The sequence below is a fragment of the Carettochelys insculpta genome, chromosome 2, assembly GCF_033958435.1.
Source record: "Carettochelys insculpta isolate YL-2023 chromosome 2, ASM3395843v1, whole genome shotgun sequence".
NCBI classification, from domain to species: Eukaryota; Metazoa; Chordata; order Testudines; family Carettochelyidae; genus Carettochelys; species Carettochelys insculpta.
Window position 1 is genome coordinate 11,713,350 of NC_134138.1, and position 19,384 is coordinate 11,732,733.

The 19,384-nt window shown below is 50.5% G+C and overlaps 1 protein-coding gene across 4 annotated transcripts in view; it reads left to right on the forward strand.

Annotated features, from left to right (window-relative positions):
- Nucleotides 1-19,384, forward strand: part of PTP4A3 (protein tyrosine phosphatase 4A3) — a 157,431-nt gene that overhangs the window by 112,442 nt on the left and 25,605 nt on the right. For 2 of the 4 annotated variants that reach the window (XM_074986592.1, XM_074986594.1), the window contains exon 2: nt 14,491-15,225. In XM_074986592.1, coding sequence (XP_074842693.1) covers nt 15,121-15,225 — 105 coding nt within the window. In that variant the 5' untranslated portion in view covers nt 14,491-15,120. Of the gene's footprint in view, nt 1-2,749; nt 2,913-7,487; nt 7,603-14,490; nt 15,226-19,384 lie in introns of those variants that run through there. The other 2 variants (XM_074986593.1, XM_074986595.1) reach the window with 2 other exon arrangements.

A 19,384-nucleotide genomic window follows, 5' to 3' on the forward strand; every position in this document is an offset into this window, starting at 1 on the left:
GATGGCTTTCATTCTTATCAGCACATGTATTCATTTTCGCTTTACCAGGGTAACTCAGAAACTCTTTTAACTTTGGTCAGTAACGAGTCCTGGCTTCTGTGTGTAGCAAAGCTCAATAGACAGATGCCAGAATAAGCTGTCCAATCAGAGACTGTCACTGTGCAGGTATCTCTTGTAATTCTATCACTTTCCTCTTTGGTTTTTGGAAAAGATAAAGCCCACAGTTTTAGAAATTAATGCCTGATGTGTTTAGATCTTTGCAGCTCTTCAACTGTGCTCTCGTGGAGTGTTCGCAAGAGTGACACATAACCCATTTGTAATAGTAAATACTGGTGAATTGTAGAAATCAGCTCTTATTGGACATACAGTCCATGTTTGCTTGCCAATTTATGCCTTTTAAGAATCCAGAGTTCTTGGTAAGACAGTATGCTCTGAATTGGAATGTTGTATCCCAAGGATGTGTGTGTGACCTTGTGGTAATGGCAGCGTCCAACCCCAATCATTGCTATCATGGGGGGAAAAAAAGGGCAAAGTATCGCTAACCACAGGAACAGCAGATACAACAGAATTCAGCTTTGTCTTCCTATGGCACCTGATTGCCAAGGGTCTCAAATTTCATTCCCATCAAGAATTAAGCTGTGACACCTTCCTATGAAGTAAGAGCTTGTTATACCCATTTTACAGATTAGAGAACTCAGAAGTGAAATGACTTGACAAGAAAGCTCACTTGATTAGAAGGTGACTTGACTAGAAAGTGGGAAGAGTTAGAATGGGAAATTGGTTAAAAGGATAGCAGGGAAGGAGAAGATCTCATCCAAGAGATGGAGAAGATTGGTATTGCTTGCCTAAGAAAGTAGATGAGTGAGAAGGGGAACAATAACGTAGAATGAACAGTGTAGGGAAGGCAAATTGGGAACTTCATTTCTCCATCCTGTAACACACGAAGTATGGAAGAACAAGAACAGGCACCATATCCTTGAAAAAGAAGTCCTGTGGTGCCTTATAGACTAACAGATTTTTGGAGTATAAGATCTCATGGGCAAAGATGATGCATCTGATGAAGTGAGTCTTTGCCCACAAAAGTTTATGCTACAAAAAAAATCTGTTAGTCTTTTAGATGCCACAGGACTTCTTGTTGTTTTTGCGGATACAGACTAACACGGTTACCCCTCTGATACAAGAAGAATGGGTGGTCAGTGAAACTAAGAAGCGAGAGACCGAAAACCAATAAAAGGGAGTGCACTGTGGAACTCGCTGCCAAAGGATGTGCATTCCAAAAGCTTAGCAAGATTTAAAAAGGGCCAAGATATTGACATGGATAACAGAAGCTGGAGTTGTTAAAATTAATACTAACATCCCTTTTGGAAGGGATATTAAATGTCAAAGTACTGAGTTTAAACCCAGCTCAAGATGTTGGAGATGAGGAGACAGCTAACATGGAGGTAAAATTATCCCACATCTGCCTTAACTTGAGGTCACTTGCACCTTTCTGTGCAGCATGTGATGCTGGCCACTCTCCAAGCCAGATGACCGTGAATCCAGTCCGGCAGTTCCTATGTCGGATGGAGTCCCAGTGCTGTGCTTTAGCCATGAGCCCATCCTTCGCTGTTTGACACTTAGCTCCATTCTAGTTGTGCACTCGAGCTGTTCCAGCACAGATGGAATGTGTACTAAGCCTGTGCTCTACTGTAGCTCCTAGTCCAAAAAAAGAGCAGCTGGACCTGGTTGTAGTGGGCTCAGGTACTGAGACACTATTTATAGTCAGGTACCAAACACTTCCGTTGTACAACTAGCAGCTCTGTAGTAAACCTGTGCCCCTTGCGGGGAAAGATGCTGGTCACATGGTCACTACAGCTTTCAATGTGACTGAAATCTGGATTTGACTCAGCTAATAGTTGGATCCCTCAGTGATCCTCCTTCAAATCCCTGCTTAAGACTCATTTCCACCCTGATGCCTACAGAATGCTGCCAGCTGATGAGAGGCAGGCAGGCAGGTGGTCCCCCACGATTAGTGTTTTCATCAAGCATGCACTTGAATGCACATGAGAAACTTTGCCAATGTACCTAAGCTCAGCAAAAACAGGCCTGAATTACTGCCAGGCTGCCCTGCTTGCTTCGCTCGCTTCTTTTGTCCTATATAAAATAGTTAGCCGAGAGTTCAAGGGAGCCCGAGAGAATTAAGATCCAAATCCCATTGGAGTTTCCCTAGAATTTCAGCACTCTTGTGGCTCCCCTTGAAAAATCTGAACTGTAAAGTTGTTGGCCTGTCAGTAATCAATGTTCTTTTCCATGGTGGGCTGCGACTCGCTTTTTTCTCCCCCCTTGTGCAGTGGCCATTAAAAGGCACAGTGTATCGCTCCTTTCCCTAGGAACAGGGAACTAGTGGAAATATCCAGCTTTGTCGTGCTGTGTGAACTCCTCCTCCCCCCCCCCCCCCAAAAAAAAAAAAAAAAGCCTTTGTAGCCTTTTACAGCTTTGTTCTCAGCCAAGCCAAACACATTCAACAGATGCAGGGTTTTAAATATAGAAAGCAGGTGTCTGCAGTGAAAGAGAAGCTCCCCATGGCTTATGTGAAGCACAGAGGGGCTTTCACCGGATACTCCTTTCAAAACAACCCCATCAGAGCTGCTGCATCCTGACTGGGGAGATCTGGGCAAGCCTGTGTGATGACGGGTTATTAATAGCCCTCAGAACCGTGATACTCAGCTACTCCTCTTCCCAAGAGGACTGCGGGTCACGGGGATCTGCTCCTCTGTTGGCCTCTTCCTCTGGGAAGGTTTGAGACGGAGGAGAAGAGAGAGACCTTATGGCTTTGGCTACAGGGCCCCGTGTGCATCTCCTCACTTTCAGCACACGAGGAGGGACTTCGTCACACTGACTTTCCAGGCTGGCTTGCTCACATCGGCATTTGGGTAAGAGATCAGAACCATTCCCAGCTGCTGAGCTCCTCGCACCCAAGCGCAAAAGATGTCTCTCGACACTCTCTGGGTTTGAGGCAGTGGGGGGACCCCCCCACACACACCGCACCTAGAAATTCAACTTCTCTGATCCCCCACTGATGCTGCAGGGAACCACATGGGCGTGAGGTGACCTGCTCCTCCGCCTGCCTCAGGCTGTACTATGGGAAGCAGTACATATCCTAGAGCGGGGGTGTGCAAAATGGGGGGATATGAAATTTCATAAGGGGGGGGCACAGCACCATCGGCAGCTGCGTCTCAGGCTCATCCATCTCATTAAAAAGGTTGAAATATGTCACTGTTTTTATGTCTGTGTATTCACATTTATAAACTAATTAAGTTTTGGCATTCCACAGGCTTGTGTTCTTGCACGTGCCGAAAGGGTTTTTTTTCATATGGTTTACTTGACTTAAACCGAGTGGAACACAGGTCATCTACAAGTCTCCTCCACTTCACTCTGTCCCAGGCCAGAACTTCTAGCTGACTCCAGGGGTACCCCAGTTGTTGTCCTGCAGTCTCAGTAGATCTTCTCCACGATGTTTTTTTCATATGAATATAACCCAAATTTCCACCTATTTGGGATTACACTAGACAGGTTGGGTGGGAGTGGGAGGGGAGTCTTGCTAATTTCAGAGATGAAAAGTGGGGCCTGTCATAAAAAGCTTGCTTATTCCTGTCTAGAAGTCACTGGAAAGTGCTGGTGATTTACTCAGTGAGGACTTTCAGATAAGACCAACTGACTGACTTGAGTTGTCTGCATTTGTTGGGGGTTCTCAGTGTTTCTGCAGTTTAATCACCCACTGACCTCCATGTGTTGGAGATGCATGGGCTACATTGTCATTCTGAAGCTTGTCGGATATTTTTTGGGGAGAGCCATCTCCACAGAGATCTGCAAGACCATAACTGGAAGGCACAGCTTTGCTGTCTGGGCCAGCTTTTGTAGAAAGCGGGGGTAGAGTTTTAATTAAGAAGCATGGAGCACTGATATGTTGGTTGTTCGGGGTTTTTTTAAATGTAAATGACTAGGTGTCCTTTCAGGGGTCACCAGTGCAAATGGCGTATGTTCATAGCTCCCCTTCTACATTGCTGTCTTACAGATTGCTGTTCCTCCCCACCCTACTTTGGCATCTGCAGCTGCAACACAGTTCTCTTGTGCCAGTTTAGGAGATTTCCCGCTTAGCATTTGGAAACCTCGCTGGACGAAGGAGATTGCCTTCTGTTCCTCCTAAGCTGGGCTCTCTCGGGGCAGTGGCTAGGCAGTACAGTGATAAGTTCAGACTTGGGATCCTTGATTGTGCTGGAATGTTTCAGGCTGCTCTCAGTTCTCACGGAGCCTGGTATCTGGTTGGCCTAGTCCAGTTTCCCCATGCTGCCTTCAAGGTTAAAACCCCCAACAGCCTTGCGTTAGCGCAAAGGAATTCATGCAACCTAAGTTTCCCAGGCAGGGAGTGGACTGTACCGCCTCTGAAGCGCTGTGTGGAAATGGCCTTGTTGGTTAACCTCAGTCTATCATCCCCCTTTCACAGCTAGGTAAACCCTTCGCCATCGCATAGGAGCAATGTCGTGAGTTATCAGTCAGTATTTGTGCAATGCTGGGAACGTGCCAACCGCTGTATCAACATGACAGAAGTTCTGTAGTTCACATTGCCCTGTGTCATGGTGTAAAGCCTTCCAGAGGGTTTCCAGGGCCAGGCGAGGATCAGTTTATGTTGTCATTCCACAGTGGAGGCTGGAGGAGCTGGGAGGCACACCCACAAAGCCCAGAGGTCGCTTGCTCTAAGGTTTCCCCTGCTAAGGAGGGAATGTGTTGCATTATTATTCACCAGCAAAGATCCTGTTCTATTGTGTCTCCCTGTGGGGGAACTCCAGCTCCGGCACAGACTCCCTCTCCCAGTGAGTGAAAAAACATTGCCGCTTTGATTTCCCCCCTGCCCCACTCTCATTTATGTTTGTGGCCTTTTTCCTGTTGCTGCCACGTGTCATCTGTGGCGAAGTGGCTGGTGGCTATTTAAGTGCAGCAGCGGGGCTCCCAGGAGGTGGCATTCTTCAGAGCACAGGGAAGGGGGAGGGAAATCTGAGGTCTCTGCATGTGTTTATTTTTCTGTCCATTTGAGACTTGCTAGGCCGCTGCACGGAACAGGGGGGTGGGGGGTGTTTGGGGAGGGCAGTGCCATGGGTAGCTACAGCAGTTTTCACAGGGCTGATACTGGAGCTAGGGGCCTCCCTTTGGATTTGGGGACATGGAGGTGGAGGCCCATGAGTGGGAAAACTTGGACCTAGCTGAGTCGATAGAGTGTCTAGATAGGAGTGGAAGCGTAGGCTTGTAGGTCAGGCATAGGATTAGGACTCAACATGTCCAGCTGACACACGTTTGTTGTTCTTTCCAAGATAGCTTTCCAGAACTGTTAAGTCGTCCAACGTGCGGAGCCGTCTTAACAGTCTGGCCCGTTGTTTCTTCTAATTTTTTCCATCCATGTGCAGAATAATTTTTGCGCACCAAGGCCTGTGTGAATGTGCACCACCAGTAGAAATGCTGCCTAGCTGTGGGCGCTCTGCTAATCAGATGGGTGGCGTTTGAATCTCTCGAGTGGCCGCACAGGCGCTCAGCTGAGAGGGAACATTGCTCTGTCCCTCCCTCTTTCTGTGCTTGAGTTCCCGCTCTGTAAAATGGGGGTAATGTACTTCCTTTCTCCCCCCTCCTGCCTGTCTTCCTCTTGTCCCCTTCATCTCTGTGGCGGGGAGGGAGCCTCGCCATAGTGCGCCTAGCCTGGTCTTGCCTAGGATCTGCAGGTGCTGGGTCACTAATAATAACAGGTGTGACAACAGAATTTCTTTTACTTTTTTCCCCCTCGAGGCACAGTTGGACAGCCCATCACCCTCTCCCTGTGTCGGAATCCCCTTCCTGGATGTTTGTCAGCCTTATTGAAGGAAGGCTGGGGTGGCATGTGGACAGGACGGCTTTGGCACCATCTGTCGTGTGGCGTAAAGCGTGAAGGGTGGCACTGAGCGGGTGAAGCCACTGGTGACAGCCTCCTCCTTCGGGTGTTCTGCAGACTGCTGTGCCAGTCCCTGTTGCTTTTTGGGCTGCGTCTGTCATGACAGCGCCCAGACACAGAGGTTGCTCTGCCCAGCCGCCTCCCATTTCAGTTGACTTATGTGCTTATGTTCTATTTTGAGTCTCTGGCCGCACAGCACTAAGCAGCCTGTGACCTGGGGAAGAGGAGGATTTCAAAACAAGAGCCTGAGGGAGATGGTCAGATGGGGCGGCTGCCTCGTGTTAGGGTGGTGGGGTATCTCTCCTTCAGCCAGGCAGGTTGGAGACCACCTGCTGAATAGTTTCCAGTCCTAGAAATTCAGGCGTTCCTCCATTTTGCCCACATTCACGGTCTCCTGACTATTCCACATGGAACGGTTGTGGGCATACACAAGTGGTCTGTCTGGTTTTGGAACTGGGGAGCAGCAGTGGCTAGCATGAGGGGGGCAGGGAACTTTAACCATGGATTTCATTGTGACTTGCACAAGAAAATCTTCTCTCACAGGAGTGAGCCTGCTGTGAAGGCTGCCTGGAAAGTGATCCGGATTCTCTCCCTCTTAACTGAGTCAGACTGAAGGTCATGGAAGCGCTGGGCCTTTTACCTGTCCCCTTGAGAGAGACTTTCCCCAGCAGAAATTTCCCCACGGGAAGGGAGTCCTAGCTCCGTTTTCTTTTCCTTAATCTTCTCCCATTACTGTTCAGCACACCCCTAGGTACCACCTCATTGATTTTGTTTGAAAGCTTTTAAAAAGAAAAAAAGTTCCCTCTGTTTTCTGTCCGTGTGGACTTTTTTCTATCCCTGTGCAGAATAATTTTTTACATGCACCAAGGAATGTGCAAATGTGCACCACCATTACAAAGGAAGAAACCTAGCTGTGGGCACTCTGGTCATCAGCAGGGCAGCACTGAAATCTCCCCTGAACAGCTGCACGCGTGCCCTGCTTTCAGGGAGCACAGCTTTTGAATACACCCAGTGTGCAGCTGTTGTGTGGTGCCGTTTACTGTGTACCCCTGGACCTGGGTGTTTGGAGCTGATAAACACATCAGCAGTGAGGGAGGAGTTCCGTTCAGTTCCTGGTCTCTAAGCCACCTGCATCCTTCACATAGATCCTTCCGTGCACATGCACCAAAGCCAGCTGAACTCTAACAGGGAAAAAACTCGTTATACTTGCCTTGCATTCTCCCTTCTCAGCGTGGCTATTGCTGACATTATCTCTAGCTGCTAGAGTCTAACCTGTTCCTTCTGCCCCTTCTTACACCCTGGAAGTTTTCCGTTGCTGCCATTTACTTGTTCACACACACAGGGACCCTTGTTCTTCCTCTCCTATACTAATACCTTTATTAATAGGTTTCCAGCTCCTCAGGGGGTTTCTAAGTGGAACGTGCCTCTAATTTCATGCTGCAGGAACAGGCACAGGCTGACAAACCAAAAAAAGAGAGGGGAAAAGCTTAGCTGACCTAAGAGCATTAGAGGTGCATTTGCTTGGCACAAACTATTGAGCAGTGTCAGTGTCCTCTGACTGCTTGCCAGTGGAGTGCAGTATTCAGATTGGAAATAATTTGTGGTTTCTCCTACCCTGTTGAGTTGTGCTGGCTTGGATTCTAACAAAGGTAAGGTACTGCTTGACATTTCAGATACGCTTTTGTTCCATGTGTGAAATAAATGGCGTACTATTGCTTGGAAACAGCCCAACGTGGCTACAAAGTCCCTAATCTTAAATGTTTTGTCCCAAAACAAAATCTCTGGATGCTGAAAGGTTTGCCTCAGCAGTCGCTGGCTCAGATCAGCTGTGATTGCAGCAGGTGGTACTTGCTTTTGGTAGAAAAAGCTCCACTTTTGCCAGTGTTTAGGGCATCTCCCCTGTCTTGGGAATGTGTCAGTTTGTTGTGTTTACCCGCAGAGGGGGGACATCTCCTGGTATTGTGAGAAAAACGACTTTTAGCCATTTCCCATCTGCGCCGGGCAGCAATGAGGTTTCTGGTCCATAAGCCGTGCAGCAACATGATGCTGCCTCAGCAGTTGAGTGCACTTCTGGAAAGCTTTCACTGCCGGCCATAAAAACGGGGCAAGTGCAAGCTGCTCTCCTGCCGTGCCTGGCTTTGTTAGCACCACTGGCACTTTGTAATGGCATCTCTCTAAATTGCATATTGGTTGTTTTTAATCTCCTGCCCGTCGTGTCAATCCAGGCAGGGATTATTCTTGCCCGTCTTCCCCCCAGCCTTTTGTTAGCAGACTGCTACGAACCAGCTTCCGAGCACACTTGCCTTACTAAATCCACTGCCTGCTGAAGTGCATCCTCCTCTGTGGTGGTTTATTTTCTTTCCCTCCCGACGCTGACTAGCTCTCCAGATGCAAACTGCCCCCTAAAACCACAGGCTAAACTGCCTCAGGGATCATCTGGCAAGGAGTATGTGGCACTCAACAAGCACAATCTGCAGTTTGGATCTTCAGTGCTTTATAGTATCCCCTGGAAGCACACAGAAGCAATTCTGTACAGCCCAAAGTGCTCTATCTATTTCTCCTCACCTCATCTCCCCAGCTCCGGTAATCTGTCTGGTCCCCATTAACATGGTCAGCATTCCCTCTACTTTTTGCCATACGGGGTGAAATAAATTTTGTGCGCACCAAGGCATGGTCAGATGTGCACCATCAATAGAAATACAGGCTGCCAGCGGTGGGTGCTCTGCTAATCAGCTGGGTAGCATCCCAGTCTCTCCTGGGTGGCCATCCAAGGGCTCAGTTTACAGGGAACACTGATCACAGCATCTGAGACACCTCACAGTCTTCAGTAGATGGATCTTCATGTGTGAGGTGAGCTGGTGCTGTTCGTCCCCACTACATGAAAGAAAACTGGAGCCCACAGGGACTCAGTGACTTGCCCAAGGTCACACACACAGTTGGTGGCACAGAAAGGAACTAACCACAGGTCTCCCACGTTCCAGGCTAGCATCCTAACCACTGGCTCATCCTTCCTCTGTACAGTCAAGTAAATTGGTCTGAGTTTCATCCGGTTTTGAAGAATACAGTTTTTCTAGTGGTGAGGACACCAGGGAGTGTGTAGCATATAACTAGCCATAGCCCAGTGCTCTAGGAGGCAGTATGTTGCAGGGAGGTGCATGAGGAGGTGGTTATTTGTGTGGCTGTACTTTGTAGGAGCCCTAGACAAGGGCCGGGATCCCCTTTTGCCAAGTGCTGTGCGAAGGCAGCACTAAGTAGCATTTATTAATGACTGTCCTTCTCAGACCCAAATACAGAGAATCCATAAGGGAATCAGCACCTGCCTCCTATTAGCCTTACTTTGGGCATAGAAAAGGGCATCTGATGCATCCCATTTAGATCCTTAATTTCTCCCTTACTTCCTTGTCCCCAGCTGTCTCTTCCCCCAACCCTTCTGTACCAGGACTGCCCTGTCTGACAGAGGAGTCTCCTGCAGGGAGGAGGGTGCAGACCCCATCAGGTCTCCCCTTCCCAATCACCAGCGGTGAGGGTACTGTCAGCTGCTGGAGCTCGGAGACAGCAGTGCTGAGATGGGAGCTAAGTTCCCTCGAAGCATCAGCGCAGCTTTGTATTAAGCCCCGCTCAGGACTGCAGTGGGGAGAGAAACCTCAAACCAAGCTCCAGAGCTCCTGTGGTGGATGTGGAAATGTGCCTCTGCCTGCCAGCCCCACAGAGCTGCAACTATTTGGGAGAGACTCCCCTTCCCCAGCCCAAGCCAGCCTGACCCAGACAGGCCAGGGCTGTGAAGAAGTTCCCTCATCCCCGCGCCCCCGCCTGTCCAGCTCCTGCTGAAACTATCACAGCTGTGGAGAAGCGCATCTCTCCTGGCCCTGAGCTGCTGTGGTGAGGAAGGGCTGGGGGTAGCCTGCACCCCCTCCAAACCCCTTATCTCTAGCTGCAGCCCAGAGTCTGCACCCACTTCTGGCGTACTCACTCTCCTGTCTGCCCCCAGACCCTGCATCCCTGGCCCCACCCGAGAGCCCGCACCTCCAGCAGAGCCTTCACCCCCCCGCACTCTCCGCCCATGCCCTAGGCCCCCTCCCACACTCTTAACCCCTCTGCCCTCCCTCCATGTGTGGAAGGAGATTTGTGACGTGCTCCACTGGACAGAGGTCTTGTGTCCCACCTCATCTCCATCTTGGTGCATGTCACAAAATTCCTTCCACACATGGATATACAAAACATTAGCGACTGCTCTGGATGAGAGATGGCTCTCTGACCGTTTGGTTCCAGCCAGCTCTGCACAGGTTTCAGTGACCATTCAGGCTTCATTCTGAAATGCTGCCGTTTTTCAAACCGGGGCACCCTGGCTGGCCGCTGGTGAAGCTTTTGAGCGATAAATGGAGACGTTTACCTGCACCAACCAGCGCATTTATCTGTCTGTCTTAGTTACTTGTATGGGCCCTGTGATGTTAGTGCCTCACCCTTGCTAATGTCAGATTGGTTGCCGAGATAGTCTATAAGGTGCCACAGGACTTCTTGCTGTTTTTGAAGATACATGCTAACAGATATTTTGGAGCATAAGCTTTCGTGGGCCAAGACCCGCTTAGTCAGATGCATGAGTGGGGCGGGGGGTTCAGAGGAGATTTAAAGAGGGTGTCTCAGTCAAGGGGAGGGCCAGAGCTGACAAGGTCTATTCAGTCATGGAGGGCGTGGCCCATTATCGACAGTGAATGTGGAGTTGTGAACATCAAGACAGGAGAAATCCAGTCAGTTCAGTCAGGGGTGATGTGACCGATTTATCAGTAGCTAATGTGGAGGTGTGAACATCTGATAAAGGACCACATCCACCCTAACTGAATAGACCTTGTCAGCTCTGGCCCTCCCCTTGACTGAGAATCCCTCTTTAAATCCTCCTCTGAAACACCCCCCCCGCCCCCACTCATGCATCTGACAAAGCAGGTCTTTGCCCATGAAAGCTTATGCTGCAAAATATCTGTGGGTCTATAAAGCACCACAGGACTTACTGTTGTTACCATTGCTAATGTGGTTTATCCTCCCAATGTCCCAGAGCTGTTTTCCCCATTGCACAGGCGGGGAACTGAGGCAAAAGGACTGACTTACCTAAAGTTACACGAGGACCATGGCAGAGTCAGGAGCTCACCTCAGCATCCCCCAGCCTTCCTCTTTGTCTGGTCACTGGGCATCGTGTGAGTAAGAATGGACACTTCAGCTTTTTAGGCTATCTGAGGTCCTTGTGGCTTCCAGTGGAGAGAGCAGAGGCTGCGATTGTGAATATGCTGCTGAGCTGCCTAAGAACGGGGCCAGAGCTCAAGCAGAACCTGTGCTCCTGGCCACCTGTGTGTGCTTTCGAGCAGAGCACGTTGGGTGTTTGATTTAGTTACTCAGAGGGCAAGGACACCCCGAATGCGGGGACAAGGACGGTAGTGAAGAGCTACATGTGGGGGAGGTGGGTTGAGTCCCAGCCCTGCACAGGTCCCCCCACCCCCCCGCCACGATCCGCCACAGCAGTGAGTCTCAGAGACCAGGTTCACAAATTCAGCCTCACGGGGCTGTTATGAGACTGAAAATAGCAGCGCTGATGATACTGCACAGGCTGGAGAGCAGGCTCAGTGACCCGCCGCTCCGGGTTCCAGACCCCTGCTCCAGCCCAGTGGGACTCTGTCGGTTTGCAGCCCCATCACCCAAGCCCGAGCCAGTTGGCCCAGGCTTGAGTCTCGCTGCTGTGAGCTGAGGGTGTGCAATGGTGGTCGGGGGCTATGTAGACATCCCCTCTCTACTTTCCCACCACCTGCAGAATTGAGCTGCTACTTCCCTCCCCAAGGGGCTGTGAAGATAAAATCCTTTAGGGACTGAGGCCTCAGGTGCCAGGGCTGTATTCAGGCTTTTTAAACTGCTCATCTGTATGCTGATACAATTTGGGGATAAGTGAGTCTCCTCTTATAGGGGGTCGCTGGCTTTTGGTGATGCATCTGGAGGTTGCGGTTTCTAAGGAACGCGATCTTTCCTTTCGACTTAAAATAATTCGCCCCGTGGGTTCTTTCCCTCCTCCCGCAGGAGCCGCATTCCCTGTGCTGTACTCCATGACCTCTTTGCTAGGTTGGCTTCCTCCCCAGTGCACAGGTGGCCTCAACAGCCGAACTTGCTGTGCTGAAACAGATCAAAGGGCACAGAGCTTTCAGCATGACCTGTGGCTTTGGCCTCAGGCAGGCATACGCCCCTTTTGGCAGCACTGTGTGTCTGTGGGGAGCGGGCAGCAGAGCCCAGAGCCCTTCTGGATGGGGTGCTAGATGTGCGCTCGGAGAAAGCAAGGGAAGTTCTGCCGTCCTTTGCCCTGCCAGGGGCGGATTGTTCTTCTGGCCCTGGCTAGGAGAGAAGGGTGCGCTACTAGCATGTCCTGGTGAACACGTGGATTTACACCAGGTTAGATGAAGGTGTGGGAGCCTCACACCTTTTGTGTCCTCCTCTCGGCAAGGCCAGTCACAGCACAGCTGTAGGAGGCTGCAGGAGGCAGGGCCCTGGATTGGTACCCAGGAGACCTAAAGTCCATTCCTAGCCCAACACATTGTGCCCTGCGACAGCTGTTTCTGCACTGGGGTGTGTTTGTCGAATGGTCCTTAGCCACTGGGTGAAGTGCATTCAGCTCCGTGAAGAAAAGCACAGAGCAGCTGTTAGATCTAAATGCCTTTTTAAAGGACCCAGGTGATGCTGTCCCGGCAGCCCCACACCCATGTTTAAATCCTGCTCCAGGGCTGTCTCTGTCATGGGTGAGGGCTGCAGGTTAGGGCTACCAGCCCAGCACAGAAGGACAGAGCTTGGCTGGAGCCTTGAAGTGTTCAAATGTGGCAGTGATTTAATGGAGGAACAGCAGTGCACATTAAACGTTTAACCCTTGTGGGTGCCCTTTTAACTCACGCTGACCCAAGGCGAGGGTCTGCCTCATGCTTCCCAACAGCTGCCCTCCTGCCTGGGTACTTCTGCAGGGGGAAGCTGCACAGTCACACAGGTGGCTACCTTATTGGGGTCTGTTCGGGTGAATGAAGCTGCTACAGAGGCAGGATTTCTGTGCACTGATGGCTAAAACCCCCCAACCCCTCTGGAAGGCCTCTGCCCTCCCACCTGCAAGGATGCAGAAACTGGTTCAAGGGAGTAATATGCAGTTCCTGCCTGCTTCCAAGGCTCAGGGACGGACCCACTCTGGGGATTTTCCCCTTCAGAGCAGGCAGCTGGGTGTTTCTGCAGCTGTCTCGGGTTTTTTAATAGAAACAGCTTGCGTAGGAGCACCGGCGCCTTCGTGTTCAGCCAGAGCCAGCTAGAAATGCCTTGTTGTGAGCTTCATGGAGCCTACAACTTGCTGACTGTCCTTTCAGTCCTAGACAGGGCCCCTCTCTGGACGATCACTAGGGCAAGGAGTTGCTGTGGTCATCCTCGACCAGATCCCAGCTTACTAAGAGAACTTGGGAGAGCCCCATTTGCTGCTGGAGTCCTGTTGGCAGCTGTGTGGGGCTCCATCTGCAGCTGCTAGACAGGCAATTATGGTGCTTGTTGCAAAGAGCTTCATAGGAAACCCCTGGGGGCATAGAGGGAGCTTCCCACCTGTGTGGGACAGAGGAGAGTGCCACCCAGCTTCTTCCCCAGAGCACAAACGAACTGCCAGCACGGTTCAGAGCTACGCCCTGGCTTTGCTGATCTTTGTCACAGGAGCAGGGCATGTCTCTCCATAGAGCAGTGCTCAGGAGTGGCGCATGTGCAGCCAAGGGCTCCAAGCCCCTGCCTCCTGTCCCACCCTCAGGCACATTTTGCCATGCTCAGAGAGGGGAAGGAGCCTTGGTTAAAAGGGACCAGCCTTCCTTGTCAGTGCTCTCTGCCTTCAAGGGTCATGCGGCAGGTGAATGTCTTCCAAGTGGATGTTTACTTGGCCAAGTACTGTGGGGCTCAGCCGGTGCCTGTCCGTGCCTTCCTCAGGGTGTCGCGACAAACCATGCTTGCACACGGCCTACATGACCTGGGTTGGGCAACTAGGGGCTGGCCCTGAGTGACCATTCAGCCAGAGATCTGGGTAGCCATACTTGAAATGGGCCTTCCCTGAAGAAGAGCCCTTTGCAGCTAACTCTGCAGAGGAAACATGACACAATCCCATCGCGCTCGCTCGGCCTCAAAACACCGCCTGGCCTAGGCAGGTGCCATACTGGCAGCGAAGCGGAGGCAGAGAATAGACATCGGCTTCCCCAAGGCTACCTGCTTAGCTACAGGCGGAACTGGGAAGGGAGCCCAGGCGCCCTGGCAGCCTGCCCTCTGCTTGGCCACATGCCTGCCGGGTTTCCGTTAGCAGTGCTTGCTGGGAAGTGATCTGATCTCGTTATGTCCCCCTTAGCTGGCCCTGAGTGTGACAGTTCCTGAGGTGTAGCGCTCGGGGGCAGGGTGAGGAAGGGCCTGGGCCGCTGTGTCCCCTGTTCATTTTGGCCCGCGGTGGCCGGGTGCGGCTGTCTGTTTACGCGATCCCTACCCTCAAGTGATGGCACTCTGTTACTTCCTTGCAGGCTCTGTCTGCTGGTGACTGGCTGTGGATTTATGGAAGTGTCTGGGAGCACCTTCGAGTACTGTCACGCGCAACATTGTGCCCACTGAAGAAACGTCTCCGCTGGCTCGCCGGCCCCTGGGTCTGTACCCTCGGGCTTAACCATTCAGATCTCCCGTGCATGGCTCTTGCAGCCTAGGGACTTCCGCTCGCTGCTGCCACAGCCTGATCCGCTTCGGGCCCCCGTCGCTGCTCCCAAGTACTCCACCTATCCTGATGGGGTAACGTGAGGGAGTGGAACGGGCACCTGAGGAGGCTCCGTGTTGCAGAGGCCTTTCTAGAGAGGAGAACAAGGAAACTGGACAGCACGGAAAGCAGGGAGGGCGGCGGCTCCGGATCGCGTACCCAAAGGAAACTGACACTGCAAAGGGACGTTATTATTTTTGTTGTTAATATTTAGCTTCAGACGCATCATTTTTTGCGTGTGTGTGTTGGGGGATCTAACACACTTCCCAGAGCTGGGAATATTTGCACATTTTTGTTGGGGGGTTTTTAAATTACTTTTTCCCCCCCATAACTCCAAGTGCTTTTTTTTTTTTTTATTTTAATCCTCCTCCTTTCTTTCTTTCTTTCCCATCTCCCTCCCTTCACCATGGCCTGTATGAATCGACCTGCGCCCGTGGAGGTCTGCTACAAAAACATGCGGTTCTTGATTACCCACAATCCCACCAATGCCACACTCAGCACCTTCATCGAGGTAAGCGGGATCTTGGAGGGCGCAGCTCAGGGAGTTCGTAGTGGGATAGAGAGGTTTGATCTCAGGCACCAGTTCAATCTAGCCTGTTACTTGACAGGGACTCAGGCAATCTGGGTTCAGCTCCTGGCCCTGCAACAAACGACTTAAGTGCCCCTGGACAAGTCATTTAATCTCTCTGTGTCTCAGTTGTCTGTCTGTAAAATAGAGCCAGTGATGTTGGCGGTTCTCCTCACACTCCACCTCACCCATAAGATTGTAGTGTCTTTGGGGCAGGGACTCTTTGTACTCTCAGATCTCCAGGCATTCAGCCCTCTAGACAGCTGTTTCTGCCCCTCTCCACATGTATGTGCAGCTCCCAGCACAAATGGTCCTTGGTCATTTGATGCTGTGATATAGACCCTCACACTCCTCCTGTGCAGGTGTGTCAGGCCAGAGACTTTCACCACTAGTTACCTTGGCTCTCATGGGTAGCAATGGAGCAGACAGGAGTTGGTGCACACTGTCACCATCTGTTGCACAGCATCCGTGCAGGGAGGAGGAGCATCTTGCACTACCTGGATCTGAAAACGGATGTTGCTTTCGCCCTTGCGAGTACTCCCCAGCTGGCTGCTGTTCGGACTGCACTGCTCCGTGTTCACAGCAGTTTGGCAAGTGTCTAACTGTCCGGGCCGCACACAGAACCCGGATGGTCCACAGGTGGCCCACCACCATTCTAAAGGCTCTGCTCTAATCTGTGCGGCAGTTACTGCCTATGGCCTGTGCTATGCATGAGATTTGGCAGGTGATTTATAGCTTCATGATCAATGACATCTATAGTCAGAGGCCAGGCCACACACTTCACCTAACTGTGCTTGCATTCATCCCAAAGCTCTCCATGGGATGGAGAATGTGGTAGGAGGGGTGGGTGGGACTCCTCAGCCAGAAAGAAGAATTACTCTGTTCAGCATGTTCCCGTTCACCTTCCATTGTCCAAACTACAGACAGAGGTGGCTGGAGGGAAAGGCCGTCCAGCTGATTGAATTCTGCGCTCACATGTGCACGTTCTTCCGTTGATTTAACACATGACATCCCCCATTACATTTATCCAGCGTCTTCCATTCCGGAAGATCCCAAGGTGTTTAAAATGCAGACAGACCTCATCAGCTTTTTGAAACAAGCCCACCTGTGGAGTATTCCCATCCAGCTGGTGAAACATGATGTACCCTCTAGCCTACTGCTCTTCCTTCTGCACTGTCCCTGGAGCATTTTATTTACAGGTTTGCCGGGAACATGCATGTGAGCGCTGTGTTGCATTCCTGCCAGCTGGGAAGTGGTACAAAGAGAGTGTATTTGAACAGCATGAGGTGATGTGTGCTCAGCGCTCTTGGCATGCATAGCTGATCTGAAGCAGGGGGTGTCAAGCAACTGGTTTGCCACAGGTTGGAAAAAGAGATTAATTGCAAGCTGTGTTCGTGGCGTAAAATTACACCTCGTTAGAGTCTATCATCTCAGGCTTCCTGGCACCGTCCTTGCAAAGGCATGATTTGGAGTGGACATCTTCAGCTGTAATGGCTTGCTGGTCAGTATACCAAGCACCAGAAAAGAGTCGCTGTGACCGTGCTCTACCTGGGAAATGACTGGTGCTTAGAAACTATGCGTCTCAAATAATCACTTTGGAGCCCAAGAAGCAAAAATCGACCGACCCCAGAGACTCCCTTGTTCCGTGTGCAAAGAACCCACCACAAGCAGTGTGAGCAATGCTCCTGCTAATTTTTCCATCCATGGGTGGAATAAACTTTATGTGCACCACATCATGTGTGGATGTGCACCACCAGTAAACACATACTGGCAGCCGTGGATACTCATCAATCAGCTGGACAGCATCTCGGTCTCTCCTGGGCAGCCTCCCGAGAACTCAGCTTACATGGAGTGCTGAGTATGAGCCTCACAGAGCCTGAAGGGGGGTAGGTACATATGCCATTGGTGGGAGGGAGAAGGAAGGTGGTGGGGGGGACATTTTAGAGGTGGTGGAAGGGAAGGTAAAGCACTGTTAACCTTTCCTTAGGGCTCTCTGTTTGCTCCTATCTTTGTAGAATATTTGCTAAGAGAGTAGATTTGCCACATTCAGAAACAATTCAGCTGATTTTTGCATAAAGTGCAGGCCTGTTTGAAGACTGTTATTGGAGCCCCCCCATCATCTTTTCTCTAGAGCAGTGGCTCCCAACCTTTTTACTAGTGTGGCCCCCCCAATCCCCCTAAGCCGTTCACAGGCCCCCCAGTCACCCCCCTAAACCATTCGCAAACCCCTGTCAAAGCCAATTCTAGCTACTCTGTAACTTCATTAAATGAAAAAGGAAACCACAGCATAGATTTTCAGACAGCAGTTGTTAACGTTATTGGAAGATATTTAATTTTAAAAATAATGATTGTAACTTTGCAATTTATATAATACTTATTTTTCCGTGGTCATTTCTATTGATCTTTGTTTTTCACAGTCCCCAGGTTGGGCACCGCTGTGCTAGACTAAACAGGCCCAATTTTGTAACCTTTTTTCAAAGGACAGGTTTCTAACCCCTCTTTTGTTATATACCTCTGGACTCTCCAGTTTGTCCACATCTTTCCACCAGCGCGGTGCTTAGAACTGCACACCTCAGCTGGGCCAAGCAGAGAGAGAGAGAGAGAGAGAGAGTTGCCTCCCGTATATTATATGCATCATTCCTGTTAATACAGTAGATGGTCTCTTCCAGCTTTCACTTCTGCAGTGTGACTGGAGCCCTGCTTTTGAGCACTGAGCATTTATTGGGGAAGCAAGGAGGAAACTTGCAGGATTTTATGGTTCATTATACTGTTAACCAGGTGCTGATGTAATACACATAGTGCCCCCGGCTGATGTTGGGACCGGAATTTGCTAGCACAGTGCAAACTTAGAGTAGGAGACATTCATTGCCCCAAAGAGTTTGTCAGCCGAATAAATAGGACAGAGTAAGAGGGGAAATAGAGAGACTTGCCCAAGGGAATGCAGCAGGTCAGTGGCAGAGCCAAGAATAGATTCCAGGTCTGACTTCCTGGCCAGGGCCTTATTAGCTGGAGCAATTGCCTTTCTGCTGTTAATATGTCCCAGGGAAAACTAGTAAAATCTTTGGAGTATACAGCCACACAAGAATCCTTGGGGCAAAGCCCCATGTGTTTCAGAACAAGACAAAAACACACTGTAGCGGAGGACAAACTAGAGTGTTCACTTTATGTGTGTGTGGAGCTAACAGTTCACTCTCTGGTACTGCTCTGCTGAGCACCTGGGCCGGCAGCCAGCGTGCTGTTTTTAGCTGTCCATTTTCCTAGAATTAGTTATGTTGTCCAAGGATGTTGATTGGTTTCATGGGCAACAAGATGAGCTTTGCATACCTCCTTGGATTCAAAATAAATGTTCTTGCTTGTGTTTACTACTTGAAGGAGCAGTGAAAGTGTCTAGCCTCTTTGGATGTAGCTTAAAAATATCCTGCCCTTGCTTACATGACATTTTCTGTCTTCACGCCCTGTGATTTAACTTTGGTTTGCCTGGTAAGCCTTGTTTACATGAAGGTTTTAGTACAAATCTCCCTAGGCCAGACTCAGGCCTGTTGACCCCAGAGTCATGTAGGCTTAGAATGCCAATAACTATGATAAATGTCTTCTTTATTTGATCATGGCAGTGCCTAAGGAGGTCCAGTCAGGTCAGGAGCTTGTTGTGCCAGATGTGGTACAGGCCCAGAGCTAGGGACTCCCCCTGCCTGAAAGAACTGCAGTGGGCCCGGAACAGTGATGTGACTTGCCTCAGGGTCATGAGATAGGGCAGTAGCAGAGGTGGGAATAGAACACAGCCTTCGTGATTCCCCGTCTGTTGCTTTAACTGCTGGACCACCCTGCCACTCACAGGAACCCTATGTATGCCAAAGCCCCACTATGCTGGGTGCTGTCTAAGCACGGAACAGAGCGTCCAGCCCTGTCCCAAACTACTTAACCCAGATGAGCTGCATCTGCACAAGACAAATTGTTGGCGGACTTGACAGACTCTTTCCTTCCTGACGTGCACCTTGGTGTAGGGAAATGTAGCCTCTAGTGAAGCTACAGGAAGGTCGCACCTTGCAGAGCTCCTGCTAGAGCAAGGTTTAGAAAGGTATTTTCCTTCATAGGGCGAGAGAGG